We start from the raw sequence: 17,075 nt of genomic DNA on the forward strand, positions 1-17,075 counted from the left end.
CAACCCCTACCAGCCAAAAAAAAATGCTTGAAGAGTGACAGCAGGAGCAACTTATGCAAAGCAGATCATCGCCGGCATAATCAGACAAGAATAAAAGGACGAAGCGGCGCAAAACTTCCAGTTCTTCCTGCGCCCTGCCGTCTTTGCGACGTTACAGGGAGACGAAAGTCTTGTCGGGGAGCGGGCGCTACATTACATTCATGGCGGAACTTTATAAGCTTCATTTAGAATGCGCAACATTATCGCGACAACCGTGTGTGTAAAAACTTCGACTAAAACTCGCTCTCCCCCTGCAAAGTGCGCGAGCGACGGACATATTTTTGAATGCTTCGCGCATCTCATCTTCGCCTAATCCCAAAGAGGCCCCGCTTGCAAGATTCAAGCGTCGCCTACCAAATGCGCGTGCCCAGAATTCGCGTTCTGTTAAAGCGCATAAAAAAAAAGAGAAAAAAGAAAGAGATATTCTTTCTCGCACTCTCTGGGGAACTGTTTTTGCTGTTCGCGCAAAATGAGCTTCCCCATCAGGGAAAGGTCTTATTAGTCGTCGCGTAAGCTTCGGCTCCTGAAGACAAGAATACGGGGCCTAGAAAGGAGGCCCGGCAGCTGCGGGTAATGAGCCTAAAACATACGCGTACAGAGACAAAATAGCAGCAACACGCTGCTTGGCTTTTCTCTCGCGAACGCTGGCGCTTTGCATTTCAGAAGGCTATGTCGTCTCGCATTTCTTATAGCTGCTTAGCTTCACCGACGTGCCGTTATATATATACGGCCTCTGTACAGCAGATTCTGAAGCGGCTGTGCAGAAATAAAAGCGAATTGTTTTTGTTTCTACGACTAACGCGCAATGGATTCGATGTATTCTTTTTATTCGTGAATTTCCTTCGCCGAGTATAAAAATAAAGCCTGGCCATGATCGGTGAGTTTTTATCGCCTTCTTTCGACATGCCTCAAAAGAGAGCGTTCGGCCTGCCTCTTTCACTCCCTCTTTTTTTCTGCTTGCGTGTCAGTCGGCTTCATCAGTTCGACGCCATTAGCGAATGTTGAATTGGTTTGGTTTATGGTTTATGGGGGTTTAACGTCCCAAAGCAACTCAGGCTATGAGAGACGCCGTAGTGAAGGGCTCCGGAAATTTCGACCACCTGGGGTTCTTTAACGTGCACTGACATCGCACAGTACACGGGCCTCTAGAATTTTGCCTCCATCGAAATTCGACCGCCGCGGCCGGGATCGAACCCGCGTCTTTCGGGCCAGCAGCCGAGCGCCATAACCACTCAGCCACCGCGGCGGGTCGAATGTTGAATTGAGTCTATAATAGAAGACTACGCGATGGTAACTCTAGCGCTGTGTTGTCGTCGCTTGGTTTCCGCTTCCGATACGTGAACACCATTCGCCGCTTTATATTTCTCAAAACTTTTTTAGTTTTTCCGTGAGCGACAGTGTCCAAACACTCTCTTTTCCATCTTCTGTCGCAATTTCAGCTTCGTATTTTTTCTAGTTCGTACTAATGTTGAACTTTAGTAACAGTAGTCGTGCTATTTGTTTACTACCACTGATCGCATCAGACTTCGGCATAGCACCACAGCTACACTGCCGAAGCATATTTTATTCAACCCCACTACTTAGCACCTTCCTGTAACAAACTCACATGTGACATCATACACTCTCTACTCAGTTCTCCTGTTGTGCAGTTTGAACCGGCTGTCTTAGCTTCTCTACTGCCCCTAAATATGACTCCCTGGCATCTATGAATGTAAAGTAGACAAAGCCCGCATATATGAGCATTAACAAATTACCGCTGTCATGCCATGCCCTTAGGGCGGACCTTAAGTGTCCTGGCACTCCTGGCGGATTGAACTTGAGTTGTTAGTCAGTACGTTGTAGGACGTTTTCTTCCTTCATCCCGTATTTTGCGCTGATTTACCTTTCTTTAGAATGTTGTACTAACTTTCCCGAGCTTGTGCCTGGCCTCCGTATTTTTCTTGGCTGTCTATAGTTCATGTGTTCTGCTCTATGTATTCGTAAGTCTTACCGACTCGCTTACTGATTTCCGACCGCAGATATCGATTTTTTTTCTTTACGCAGCAGTCTGCTAGCGCCCTCAAGGCAAACTTGACCGCGGTCTGTCCTGGAGGCAACCTCCTCCCTAACAGTGCATTAATACTGAGTCTACACGATGTGCGTTTTCAACTTTATGCGAGCACTCGGCAAGAACTGCACTGTGTGCTTGTCATAAGTGATGAACACTGTATGCGCGAGGCAGAAGGCAGTCTATAGACTCCATAGACATTTGTCTATAAAGTCCATAGACTGGCTATAGACAAACCCCAGAGAAGAGACTAAGAAAACAAAAATCCTGCAGACAGTCTATAGACAATCTATAAATTTATGGCCATACACTTTTACTAGACTTCTGTCTGTAGGCAACTTATAGGCTGTGAATCGACAAAGGCAAATATCTATAGGAAGTCGACAGAGTCTATGAGAAGTCTATAGACTACTTTTTTTAAGTTCATGGTTTCGGCTGCCGGTTTGCAGGTTCCTAAAGTGTGAAAAATCGCAAAGAACGTCACGAAGTGAGACGCTTTTTTTTTTCTTTCAGCGGAGGAACGGTACAGCGTGCTCGAGACGGGCGAGCTGGTCATCCACCGCACCAACATGGCCGACTCGGAGCGCACGTACCGCTGCCGGGTGAGGAACACGGTCTCCGGAAGCACCGTGCTGAGCATCAAGGCCGGAAGAGCCATCGTCGTTGGTGAGTGCTCCGCATACCGCAAGTCTGTTTCGTTCATGCGAATGCGGTAGTGTTACCTCCGAATGCTTTAAAGTTACGTCAAATAGTTTTACAAGTATTATTTCGTTAAAAAATAGACCAATATAATTTTTAAAATGTTGTCAGAGAAGTTTTCTTTCGAGCAGTGTACTTCTGAATATCCAGTTCTTAAGGTCGACTACATCCTCAAGATATTTCTGGTTCCAACTGCCCTCCAGAGGCAAGTCAGAGAAGTGTGTGAGGCCGCGACCAAAGGAATGCCGAATCCCTAATCAACCTTGAGGCAGAACGGTTGCATGAACGTGGCCAGAGCTTTCATATGTCGACGCAGTATAGGTGCTCCATTTTTTTTATTTATTTGAAACATTCTTTCAGACACAAGTAGCCTAGGATAACAGGGCCAAATGCAGACGCCCTCTGCCTGATGAGGGCCTTGCACCCATACAGTGCTCAGACATGTACCAAGGATTGCAACATTACACAACATTATCCAAGTGCTAACGCAATAGTAAAAAAAAAAAACATCCAATACACAGTTTAGTTGTTTTTCAAAACATGTATTTCTTAACGCTTTGAATTGGACAGTGTGTACGTTCTGAAGGCACTTTTGACCCTTTTAAATGCAGTACATTGCTGTGATATTTCATTATATTCGTTATATTCATTTCATTCTACTTTCTGCCCCATACAGATGTTGGTGACCGTGTTGCGCCAAGGCTGACTCTCTTCAGAAAAACTGTCAAGGCTTCGGTGGGACGAACTGTAAATCTACCCTGCGTGGTGGCTGCTTTCCCTCCTGCCAACGTAACGTAAGCAGATCGCTGCTCATTTTTTTGCCTTGGGTTAACAACGGGCTCGAAATCACACACAAAAAATGTAACATTCTGCATGTCGACATCTTAAAGAGAGAAGAGAAGCTGCTTTAGTTTGGCAAGACAGAAAGTGGGGAAAGAGAGGTAAGGGTTGTCTAAAGCAGCACATGGCTTTAAGCTTCTTAATAAAAAGTATTTTATTTTCTGTACCAGAAAAGAACGGTAAATATTTGAGTAAGACTTCGCGTGAACCTGGAAGCGTATTTACGGCTCGCAGATGATATGCGTGATGAGAGCATGCTTTATAGCGCAAAGCGTAGCATCGAGTCAGAATGCCATGAGTAAATGCTTCCGCGATAGCTCAGTGGCTATGTCATTCGGCTGCAGAGTGCTGGTGAAGTGCGAAACGCCAGTGTACTTACATTTCTGTGCACTTTAGAGAACTCCAGGGAGTTCGAATTGAATCGAAGCGCACCCCAACGACTGCCTCACATAAAAAAAAGTGGCTTTGGGGTATAATTATTGATCAATAAGTTCCACACTCAGTCAAAATAAACTCAAAATCTCGATGGCTTTTTATTTTCCAGTTAAAACAAATATAGCTTCGCATTCGTCTCAACCAATGTTGACACTGTTTCAAAGCGTAAGGAGTAAGGGCACAAGAAGCTGGCTTCAATTCACGAGGTAAACACGACAGGGTCAGTAACCTCCGCCAGAAGCCCTGTGTTTTGTACGTGATAAGAATGTGACGGCCTAAGCGCACCACAGCTTAGCGTTTTTTGTTTCATTTCCCAGTACAGCCGCGAGCTCACAAAATCAAACTCGCGACGTTCGCGGACACAGCCTCCAAGCAAGCCGCATTTGAGAAGACGCAAAGTCCAGTACATATACGCTCGAGGTGCAGTATATAGACGCATATTTCTTTCGCAGCCCCGACACACAAACGCGCACAACTTCCCGGCTTGCCCGGCAAGTGTATATCTTTCCTTGTTTCCTCAGGCGCCGCCACGCTTAAAGCTCCTTTTCCGCCTGGGCGTCCCATTTTTATGCTCGCAGCAGCAGGCGCGCCCAACCCCGTCTTCAACGCCCCCCCCCCCCCTTACTCCCACTCCTACTCAACCCTCTCCCATTCCGACACCAAACCCAAGAACCAGTCGAGTTTTTCTTCGCAGTCCATGGAAAACACCCATAGCCGGAAGTCTCAGAGGCGTCGTTGTTGCTTGTGCGATTCATCATAGCGGATCAGGCGACTACGACTGCAGCCTCAAAGGTCCTTCTTTTCGGTCGCGTGCTTCTATGCTGCTGCTGCTGCTCCCGAATCTGCTGTTGCTATTGCATCCTTGCGTCGTTGCCAACGTCGCCGTTCCGAAGAGTCCACGGAAGCTTGGCTCGCCTCTGATCTATAAAGTCAACAGGCTTAGAGAAGAACTAGGTCGGCGACACGAGGCTAGAATAATGCTCAGGCGCTTCAAGCGCCAAAAGCAGCATCTCGGTCTACTCTTATTTTCACGTTTCCTCCCCGCGCGGGCCCCAACTCCGCAGTCCTCGCTTTTATTCTGCACGCTTAGCTTAAACGTCGCCGACGCTTAAGTCTCGCAATAAATACCGCGTAAAGTGGAGTCCGAAAGACGCTCTCTTATCATTCACTTTTTTTTCCTTTTGTACGTCCCGCTTTCGCCTTCTCTCGTCATATTCGGTATGACAGTTTGTTTTGTAAGCCGAGCTCTCAGTGGTCATTTATACCCGATCCCTCGCTCGCTCTCTCTTTCATATCTCTTACCTTTTGTTACTTTTATTCCGCAAACACTCTTTTTTTTCTTCAGCGTGTCGGGAATCGCGCACGCAGCTCGCGACTTCTTCATCCGGGCTGCAGGCAAAAAGGTAGTGGACACTCGAAAGGCAGCGCGCCAGTCTGTGCTCAAACGCCGCAGAAAGTTTTCAAGAATACAAGGCCGGCTTCATTGATGAAAGAAGAAAAAAGAAAGAAGTCTTCTTCCTGGTTCCTTCGGCCGGCGCCTTCTTTCTACAGTATTTCGCTTCTATCGCTTTTTCCGTGTATCGCACCAACAAGAGTAGCGATACATGACTGGAGCTCTCGAATCATGAGGCCTGTGGAGGAGAACGGTCTAAAGAGTGGGAAGGAAAGAAAAAAAGGGGGGGGGGGGCAGGGTGCTTGGGCCACGGTATTCCAGTGTCGAGAATGGAAAAGAAGACACGCGCGAAACAAGATCGGACAGCTGGAGTTCAAAACTCATTTCGTGTCTCTGTGAGCGCTTGGGTTTTCTTGCCCTTCGCTTCTGTTCGCTGGGGTGGCTCGCACTTGCCTCGCACTTGGTTGTATATGTTTGTAGCATTTTTCAGTTTTTCTTGTTGCTGTTGTCGTTGGACTGGGAGCTCCAGAGCTTTGCTGCGGCGACGCCGAATGCAGCGTCCCCAGCTCAGAGTGAATCTTTTGTGCACTGTTTTGCCTCGCTCGAGCTGTCCCGCTTTCTTGCCTGCCTGCTTGCTTGGTCGGCGCCCGGAAGACCAAGCGTTCGGCAGAGCGCAACACGAACTGCTTGTTGGACAAAGTTGAAGATCCCTTCGGTTGTAGCCAGTAGCCACTGCGAAGAAATGACGATGCTGCTGAGAGGGAACAAAAGCCTTGCCACTTTTGTCTTGCCTTCAGCCGGCTTTTTTTATGTCTGCCTCTTCGTGTTCAGCTCTCCAAGCTTGGTGTAAAAAAGTATGGTCGGAAACAATAACGCGGGGCCGTTGTCATTTTGTAAGTTTTGGGCGCAGCATGTAAGAGACACTATTTTTGACGCGCTTATAACAAGTGACTTTTTTCAAGATACATCGTCATTTGTGTCTGAATCCTTCGTTTACTTCGCATATAACGGTCATCTCATCAAGTCTACTGCCTTCCAGGGCTGTTAGCAGATAGCTCCCGTTTTTAGAGATAAAGGAAATCTTTTACTTACATTCGTTTACTTGACGTGCCGCCTCCATGTATGGTGTTATCAGGATTTAGTGCCGGTCCAATGTAGGGACTCTCCGCAGCTGCACACCAAATATTATGGGGTATGTTACTCGGCAGTTATCCTAAATTACAAAGAATAACATACAAAAGAAACTGCCTTAGAATAGTACTTCAAAAACTAAAGTTCCTTAGAAACTCAAGTTTAGAAACGACTAAAAAATTGCGCAGCTAGGCTGCTTAAGGGAAGGCAGTAGCAAGGGTACGGAGGTACGAGATGACGCAACAGACAAGCGAACACACTGCAGAAAAGGAAATCTTGAAAGACTAGAAGTTGCTACTTTTCTGCTCTTTACATGCTTATTACTGACCCGTTGCAGAGTCCCAGTGACATTTAATATGAGAAAAAAAAAATAACGATGGTTATTCCGCCTATTTTGTGTTGTTCGTGTTTCTATACGCTTTTTTTTTCTGAGATCAGTAAACGGCTTCAGATAAAAAAAAGAAATTGCCGCTGTGAAAACAATAAAAAATAAAGACTACGAAGTTCTTTAAAGACATGTAGTTGCGTAAGGAACGACAGCCTTTTTCTAGTATTCATTCTTTATTCTTTTCAGACAAGACCTTCGTATCCCCCGCCTGTTTACATGTACTGTGAGCGTTTGGTACAAAAATAAAAACTGACAACCTTCAATTTCACCTGCCTTAATCTCTCGTACCGAAATCCCGTGTTGGTTGCTGTCGTCGCCCTTATGGTGACATCATTTCTACCCTCCTGTCTAATCTGGCTGTTTCAAATGACGTCTTTATTTCCGTGATAGGTGCACTTTGGGGTTTAGTGCTGTATTTTTCGTCTGCAATGAGCGGCATGATCACTTATGCTGCAAACGCTACCCACTTGGCACGCTTCCTTTTCCCGCAGCCGAATAAGGTGACAATGACGTGCTTGTTCGAAGACGTGTTTTCATTGGTTGCATATAGTCAGTACCGACTCCTGTTCTGGTTGCTATTCGGGTTGCAATTTGCGTTGGTTCGCCGAAAATTCTTGTCTCCTGCTGTGTAGTATATCTGATATTTTCGTTTCCCACTGCATATTTATTCCTGTAATATTGCTATTTTTTTCTCGAAGCTACTTTCATTGCGACTATCAGCCCAAATGGCCCAATTTTGTCCACACAAGGTTCACATCATCTACAGTCGCCTATCAACACGCTTCCTTTTCAAGGATCAGGTTCGCAGATTAAGCTATAGACATGAATTGGGATGATCATTATTGACGCCATGGCTCAATAGCCGGCATATGCAACCCACTTTACTTCGAATAATCGCAAGGAAAGGCGTTTCAACCATGCTGATTATCCGTTTTCTCTTTATTTTCAGCTCCCAATGCGTCGATGCACGATTTAAGAATGCCGAGGGTTGTGGTGACAATAATAACGCTTTCTTGGCTTTTGCAGCAACAGCCATGACATAAGTCATCAAAGTCAAGTTCTTTCAAAATCGTTGCGTAGGTTCTCTGAAATGCTTTGGTTCTCATTACTGGCGATCTCGGCTTTTCAGCGAGAGCCACGAGTAGCTGAGGATGAGGCAAGGGACTTCAAGAAACCTCGCGGATGTCTTGAGGAGCGACCACATGAGAGAATCAGCTTGTAATGACTGTATCGAACAGCCACGCGTGGCCTTCACTGGCAGCTCCGCCCGACGGAATAGCAGGCTCATTTGATTACAGGCTATTGGATTTCTTCATCAGGAGGTGTGCGCTTTTTGGCCTGAGTACAATCTGGTAGCAAACCTCGCACCCTCACTGCCTCTAAAAAAATCAGGGCGTTCGTATTTGACGGAAAGTGGATGCTGGCCTTATTTAAGCGTGAGTTAAAAGAATTTTTGATTATACTATTGGGATGAACCCAGATCTCGGCAGTAGTGCTCGATTATTTCTATGTACACTGCATGTTGTACTTTATGGCACTCACAATCATTCAATCACTGACATTTATTAGACAGAGAAAAAAGTATGTGCGATAATTCCAGAAGCCTGCGTCCGTTTCCTTAAACGCTAAAGCTTTGATGAAGTGTGGAAAAATTGCATATTACATTTTTGTGTAGCCATTTTTTTTTAAAGTAATCATCCCTTGAATAAGTTGCAATAAAGCCTATACGTAGAGCACATTTGAATAATGAGGCACGTCTCGAAATATCTGCAGATCCTCAATCTGGACGAATCTCTTGAGGATTACGCTAGGTTTTTATCAGCCTTCCTTTCAAGATTTCGCTACAGAGAGGTTAAGAAAAAAAAACTGGTCGTTAATTCTTCGCCTCCTGAATTTGATGGGACCCGCTCACGATAGAGCAGCTTGAGTCGTGAACATACAACATATATGACAGACCAGCTTACTTTTGTAATAATCATTAAAGGTAAATGTCTAAACCAGAATGGTTAGTATCAACGCTGAATTTTCCCTGACATGAAAATCGTTTTCCGGCTGATGCGTTCTCGGTGCTTTGTTTTCAGTTTATACGAAGAAGACGTTTCGCTTTGCAATCCCTCCTTCACTTCTCAGTTCCTATTTAGACTTCGGATGTTTGCGTAAGCAACATGTTTGCATCTGGTTGGTCACAACTCCAAAGAAGGCCTCACAAAGCCCGAGATGGTAGCACAGCAAGAACCAACATCAGGGCAAAGCCTTTCCTTTCAAGAATGGCGTACCTGAATGAGCGTTAGCGTTCACTGCAAAGCAAAGAACCACTGAAAGGGAGGTGAAAATAAAAAGAGACATGCATAACTGCACGAGCCATTTGCGGAGCAAAAATGAGCCTTTTTTTCTTTCTTCTTTCTATCTGTGAAGCCCGGGTGCACTCTGCTTTTGAAAATAGTTTCCGTGTATTCAGCTTCCGAAAAACAAAGTCCCGGCTGCGCAAACGACACCCGTTCCTGCGACGACTCGAGCCGTGTGCTCGTTTGCAACAACGTTGCGTTTATGCTGGTGCCGGCTAGCGTTTCCCCTCGTTTTTGCGCCGCCGCCATCTCATTTGCTTACATTGCACGAGAGGCACATTCTATAAATGAGGATGGAGGCTTCAAGAAAACCCAAGATGCGGGCAGCGCAAAGTTTCGCGTGATTGCAGCTTTAGGCGGATGTCTCATTTCCTATTCGCTTCGCCCTCGGACACATTGGCCCACTCTTCTCTCTTACCGCAAACGCTGCACAAATTCTACGATGTCTTTTTTTTATTTACTTGATTTTCCTTTACGGAATGCGGCTTTCAATTCCAATCGGCTCTGGGCTTCGCTGAGAAAATCCGAAACCGTTCGCTGATGGGCAGGCCTAAAAACGAAACCATGATTTCACCTCGATGACGGTCTCTGCGTTCTGTTCTTCTGTCTTTCATTTCTATATCAAGTCTCGCGTGATAGGAGCACGGTAACAAGAGCATTACCCTGCAGCTGAAATGAAAACTTCTCAGACCGTTGTTTCAACGCTGATTTGATCAATATTTTTAGTAGCGGGAGGAGGGCTCTTGTTGACTGCCTTCACGACCTGCTAAGTTGACCTATATAATGAATCTATGCTCCTGGCGAGACATTTAGTTTATTAAGCGAAACTCACTATAATTTGCTATTTCTTTATTTTGTTTTTATATCAAGTATCTGCATAAAATATAGAACACTAAAATGTGATGTCAGGCTACTGGTGGCCATTCATGGCCGAGAAAAAGCAGCACTCTTCCCTTGATCAGAAATAATTAAAATCATGAATTGCATGTACTCGTAGTAAAGCTGGTGCGATTTAGATGGCCCATTTTAATATTATCGACAGCAAAATCATATATGAAATACGATTTTCTTTTTTAAGCAGCAACGATTGAAATGTTTGAAGGGCGAAAATATTTCCGAAGTATTGCGGCAGATAAATCTTTGCAAAGAGCGGTTTGAAATATGAATTATTAGAACCTGCGTTTCAATATTGAAAGCCTGCTCTCCTAGCTCTGAGCTCTTTAAGAGGTGTTATTTCTGTAACGATCTCTTTTTATCGGCCTGTATGCATGAGCGAAGGTAACCGAAACGATGGTTGTTTAACAAAACACGGATAGGACTGCATTTTCGAAGCTTAAGAAATTAGTGCCGAGGTTCGGGAATATCGCTTTGCCGCAATGTCTTTCTAAGTTCTCTAACAATCTATATGATCGTGATGATAACTGCGCACGCGCTGCTACGCCACCGAACAACATGTTGCATTTATTGTCGCCCGAGATTTACTCCAGAAACTGACAACACGTAACACTGTGCCGGAGTTTCGGCTAACGATACAGAGGTGAAAGGAAAACCTAAATAAACTAAGATGCTTAGACCACCACTGTGTCAATCTTCACAGGTCCACACATGCACGATCCATGTGCTAAAGCGTCCCTTCTAAGAGTAATTCGAAAATAACTAAAAGGAAAACTGCAGTCGAAACCCGATGCATACCTTGGAGGTGCTAGCATTGACAAGTGGCAAAATCTGGTCAACAACTCGGCTTAATGATCGTTGTCTTGGCATTCCGGGTATTTTGCATAATTCCACTTTTAACTTGCTCTCATTGCGATAAAACTTGACATTATCGGGAAGCTAAGCTAACTACAGCTGAAAAATATCCAATTTCTAAATGTGTGCATTGTGAATGACCTGCCTCTTCCTCAACATTTTCCAGCTGGTACAGACAGCAGAGGAGACAGCTGGAACCCCTGATGAATGCTGCAGGCATCAGGCAAGTCAACGGCATCCTGACCTTCGAAGAGGTGAAACTCGAGAACGACGGCATGTACATATGCATTGCTGGCAACGATGTGGCTGAAATAAGGGCTGAAGCCACACTAGTCGTCACCGGTAAGCACCGTCATTCGGCGTTGTTTTGATATTCCCGGTAATTGTGTTTAAAAGGCACAAAAAAAATGTATGGGGCGTATCGTAGGCAGCAAAGAAAAAACAGCTGGCGCACAATTCCAGCAATACATGAGCATAAAACTTAAATACACTCTAAAGTTATCTAAATGACTGTGATAAGACAAGACTGCCTTGATTATTTGTTTTCTATTAATCGTATTTATGGTGTGCCAAGGCGGTCGGTTGCCAGTAGTTTCCCGCTACTTCGCCACAGCTCCACCAATCAGCTAGAGCCAAGCTTTACGACTTCACTTGCGGCACTCGTACTCGACGCATGTGAACCTCACGCGGATTCATTCTCTTATTTATTTTGTCGGTGTGACGGTAAATAATAAACGGTGCAAGGCAGTTGCGCAAGGAATTCTGGGGCAATGCTAGACGAGAGAGCACTGAGCCTTACATGCAACGAGTCTGTAACGCAATTTGGGAAACAATGACACTACCGGCGGCAAGCTCCTTAAAATCCCACTAACTAGCTTCGACAGGTCCACAAGAGCCGACTGTAATAAAGTGTTCACACATCCACCTCCAACGTCCAAGCGCCACCAAAACAAAAGCAGACAGTGCACCAGCGCTACACTACACTATATTACGGAACAAAGCGGAGGTAGCCAGTCGATGCATCCCTATGTATAAGCAGAAAGGATGCGTGTTAGCGTCACAACAGGTGAAGCAAACCCTTCAAGAGTTGAGATAATTGATAGCTGGAGCACTGCATTGTATCGGGCTTCAGTATTGCATGAGAATCGATTGTGCTTTGCATCTGTTAAGCAAGTAAGAGCTCGTGTAATGTTGACACCTTGTTAAGAAAAAACATCTGATACACTTCACTTTACTTTATTCACCTTAAAGACCCCCTTCAGGTTGTATTACATAAGGGGTGGGTTAACATATTCATCAACAAGTACGTCATTTCTTGAAATAATTGCCTACAGTATCTGAAAATACAGACGGGTGCGTGGTGGCAGCGATATCGGTGGGGAGGGCATTCCAGTCTACAACAGTTCGGGGAAAAAATGAGCCTGAAAAAGTTGCAGTACGGGACACAGAGCGGGCAATCTGAAACGGATGGGCAGTGCGGTGAGATATGCGGTTCGGATGAATAATGTAGGGTGGTTGATTTAGAGAGCTATGGAAACATTTGTGGAGCAAACAGAGGCTGGCAATGCGGCGGCGGTCTGCGAGGCTTTCAAGACCGGAATTCTTCTTGAGAGCTGAAACGCTGGTGGTGTATGAATATGCAGAGTGAGTGAAACTAGTGGCGCGGTTTTGAACTAATTTGAGTGCATTTGTTAGGTATGCATGGTGTGGGCTCCAGATTGGGCTGGCGAACTCAAGTTTGGGTCTGGTGAGGGTTTTATAGTCGAGAAGCTTCACGTGTTACACATCATTACTGTACCTGTATATCGTGAATTTTTGCCTCGATTAATTACATCGGCATTTCACTTCTCTCTATAAACAGTGTAAAACGCAATGCAAAACTACGTTTATTATATACACTATTCCTAGGTGACGCGCGCTACTGCAAGCTAAACATTTAGGTGATTGTGCAATATTACAAGAGAAATGTCATAAAACACGTAATTCGCACAGGCGTGTTTCATGTAAGAACGAAAAAAGGTCTCTGAGAACCTGGAAAACAAACTTAACGGTATGCCTAATCCTATAAGCTCACAAAGGGGTGCGCACATTCTATCCTGCGCATTTCAGTCACCTGCACGAGCCTAGAAGTCGTTTCTACTTGAAACCAAGTATAACTAATTGATAACATTCATAGTTTTGTTTCCTACAGCCATTGCGAATCAGGGGAAGATTTACGCGGTACTCTTGGAGGGTGCGATTGAAGGCAGTGTTCTAATTTGAACAATGCATTTCTTCGGCATTTTGGACTGAAGAAATGAGGTATGTCTCTCTTGACTGAGATCACCGCCCCCCCCCCCCCCACCCCCATCTCACTCCATAAATCTTCTCCTGTCATGTATCTATCTCCTCGGCTACCATTACGCAATTTTCTTCGTGCAGGGCCTTGTGTGGATATCGTAATTGGTATTTCGGCCAAGGATAGCGCAGCACACGAAAAGAAGTGAAAAAAAGAATAGAACGAGCTAAAGGCTTTTTGTTACTTCTTTCTTTGCGTCTGGCATTCCGATCTGGTATACTCTTAAACGGAGAAAAACACGAAGCTGCAGCTCCACCGGGGTTCTGCTTAAAACTGGATGAACCGAATCGCCTATCTAGCCGGCTGAACTAGGTACGATTCGGATGAATGCTTTGCCATTTCTCCCTAGGATCCGCACACGGCTTGAATAAATATTTCTTCCCTGATTACACGGCTGCGTTTCTCCCGAAGCGTTTTCTTCTCCTTAACTCTTTCTGATTCTTTTTTGTGTCAATATTTTTAAATATAACCTTGAACAAAAAGTGTTGCGTTCTTATGGAAGTTGTGAAACAAACTATTTAGTCAAAACCCAGTAAAATAGGAGGTTTGTTTTGAACCATCATCTTTCAATCCGCTTCTATTTCCAGAAGTAAGAGGCCATAGGAATCTTCCGCCAGCTTTCCACGAACGCGTTTTGCGTTTCGAACAGCGCATCGAGCAGCATAAACTTGAATGCTAGCATCGGTCACACGCTTCTGATTGAAATGTTTAGAGTGAACTCAGAAAATTACTTCTCATTTGAGAACGTTCTCTGATTAACTGGCGTCAGGGCCACTACACTGTTTATAGACACAGGGTGACGCCGGAGAAATAATTATAATTTCCTAAATTAGCCGATAGCCAATGCGCCTAGCGAACATAGAAGGATGCCATGTAGCAGAAAGTTTCAAAATTTTGCTCCGCTTTTTCACGGGCGAAGTTAGTGGCAGCGACCTGCGCAAAGTACAACCTCGCTTCAGCGTATACTGTCATTCCAAATGTTGGGGGTGAAACTTTCACTCGGTAAACGGAAGCTCTGGGCACCGGTTCCTCTTTTGGCATTAGGAGGCTAAAGTCCACAATCCTAGATTTAATCCGAGTTCGGTGGTCGTCGCAATTCAGAGTCGCGTAATGCGATTTTGGCATTAAAATGCGGAGAAAGTGCTCGCGTTTTAATCCAGGAAAAAAGAAATTGGGTACAGCCCTGCTCTGTGGCAGTACATAGATACTAACTGAAGGCACAGCGCACGAAGGACGAGACAGAGAAAGAGACAAACACAGCGCTGTGTTTGTCTCTTTCTCTGTCCCGTCCTTCGAGCGCTGTGCCTTCAGTTAGTACCATGTACAGACTAGCCCACACAAACACCTTATTGCAGCGTATAGATAATTTAAAAGAAGTTATTGTGTAGTTTTTATTAACGATTTATTATGAATAAGCCATTAATAAATTTCCCTCGCTCAGTAGAAAACGAATGACGTTCATAATCTCGCAAAGCGTTGATAACTGACATATAATTTATAATTATTTACGAGCTATTTTTGTAGCGCGTTTACTTACGGTGGTACAATATAGGGGCTTCACTAGTTTGGCTCAAGAATATTGCAGCGAATGCAGAGTGGCGCAGCCGGAAGCAGCCGCTCATTCCGGCTGATATCAACAGCATGTCACCTGGCGCATAGGTTAGTATGAGATCTTCTGCATTATTATTGACATTAAGTGGGCAACGAACTTATGCCAGTGATGTTACTGCCAGACTCGAGAATTTAACGCTGCTCAGAAACCGCGCAATAATACGGTCCTCCGACACTGTCCTGCTTCCCACCAGTTGATATTTCTGGCCTCAGCTGACAATTTATGTGATGCTTTACTTAGGTAGGCATAAATGGAGGTCTGTTTGTGCAGTTCCTTTTTGTTTCTTCACAAAAAATTAAGGCTATTTCGATTCTTTTGGACGCTGCATCTTCACTGAGAGCGTATCTCCACAGATAGCCGAATCACGTACCCACTGCATCGTTTAGGCGTTAATTCAAGGCGCCTTGCTACTCGTCTTGAACTATAAAGTTCCCCCTACGTTATTATAATGCTGCTGTAGTATATGCATGAGTTGTAAAAGTCAGTGCCAGCTTCTCGGGTGGCAAGCGATTTTATTTTTGTACAAACAGTAGATACTATATGTTAAAGTGCAATCACTTGGGGGCTTTCGAAGTAAGGCTGCAATTGGTGTTTTTTCACATAAAGTCCAGAAGCCAGTCAAGCTCAGAAGAGCTTTTTTCTTCTCGCGTCATCTGCCTTGCTTTCTGGCGAAATGATTTATTTATTTATTTATTTATTTATTTATTTATTTATTTATTTATTTATTGAGTGATTGATTGGTTGAGTGATTGATTGATTGATTGATTGATTGATTGATTGATTGATTGATTGATTGATTGATTGATGTCATCTTTCTCAGTGTTTTTCCCTTTCGTCAAGTCTCCCGTCAAAGGCAAACGATGGGTCCAGTTTTAGCGCGGCAGGTGCTTCGCATTGCCTTCGTAAGACCCTCTGGCTCTCCCTGATGACCGCAGAGCCACCGGGCGTGGCGCTGACGCCAAACTACCAAGTGGTGGAGCCGGGAATGCCGGCCACGCTAAACTGCACCTTCACGTCTAGCAGCGCGGAGCCACAGCTCACCGTCAGGTGGCTCAAGAACGGCAAGCCCCTCAACACCGACCTGCGGGTGCAGCTCGACGACACCGTTACTCGGCTGGTCATCAAGCCGGTGAAAAAAGAGGACGCCGGGATGTACCAGTGCTTCGCGGGGGACGGGTCTCTGGATACGGTGCAGTCATCGGCAGAGATATCGGTGGCAGGTAAGGAAATCGATCGCTATCCACGCCCCCCGTCGCCACTTTTCCGATGAGCCCAAATGTTTTGCACCAGACGCTTATAAAACTCAATGGCATTTCTTTTGGGCACTTGCATTTGAGTTTACTGGCGCAAAACCAGCTTGGCCAAAGGGTGCCATAGTTAACATGTTTGGTCTGCTCAATGTGGGATCGAAGCTTAATTTTCTCAAGCAGTTCGCCCCAGACGAAGATCGGCACTAGGGTGGGAAAAAGTTTTTCACATTAGAAAATCAGTGGGCACCTGGCGACACTGGGGATAGAACGCCACGCCTGCGGTCAAAATGTCTGATGCTCAAAATGGCAGATGCTCAAATTTCTAGAGTACCGCTGACGTCGCACAGAACTACGCACAAGGTGTACTGCTGCTCTGCTGTCCCTCAATGCAGCCATGGCGCCGGCCATGACCCAGACTTTCTACCAGAAGAACCTGAGGCCCGGCGACAGCTTCTCCCTGCAGTGCCAGTGCAAAGGTCGGCCGTTGCCCAGCTTCACGTGGGAGCGCAATCGCGAGCCCATCCACAGCGACCACCGCGTGCGTGTGACGAGCGTGCACGTGGGCAACCAGTTCATCTCGGTGCTGAACGTGACGCGCGCCACGGCGGACGACTCGGGCCTGTACGCGTGCACGGCCACCAACGAGGAAGGCAGCGCCTCGCACTGGGCGCGCGTCAACGTGCACGGCAAGCTGTTCGTGCACCGCACCCTGTCCAACGTGACTGCGGTGCCCGGCCAGGACGTCACGCTGCAGTGTCTGTACGGCGGCTATCCCGTGGACTCTGTCTCGTGGTACAAAAGTAAGCCGA

The 17,075-nt window shown here is 45.6% G+C and overlaps 1 protein-coding gene across 1 annotated transcript in view; it reads left to right on the forward strand.

The window, feature by feature from the left end:
* Positions 1–17,075, forward strand: part of LOC144129185 (cell adhesion molecule Dscam1-like) — a 136,113-nt gene that overhangs the window by 63,327 nt on the left and 55,711 nt on the right. Inside the window, exons 4-8 of the mRNA XM_077663163.1 lie at positions 2,600–2,752; positions 3,462–3,579; positions 11,233–11,408; positions 15,952–16,236; positions 16,659–17,066. Of these exons, the coding sequence (XP_077519289.1) occupies positions 2,600–2,752; positions 3,462–3,579; positions 11,233–11,408; positions 15,952–16,236; positions 16,659–17,066 (1,140 nt within the window). The remainder of the gene's footprint in view (positions 1–2,599; positions 2,753–3,461; positions 3,580–11,232; positions 11,409–15,951; positions 16,237–16,658; positions 17,067–17,075) is intronic.

The sequence above is a fragment of the Amblyomma americanum genome, chromosome 4 (assembly GCF_052857255.1).
Source record: "Amblyomma americanum isolate KBUSLIRL-KWMA chromosome 4, ASM5285725v1, whole genome shotgun sequence".
Classification (NCBI taxonomy): Eukaryota; Metazoa; Arthropoda; class Arachnida; order Ixodida; family Ixodidae; genus Amblyomma; species Amblyomma americanum.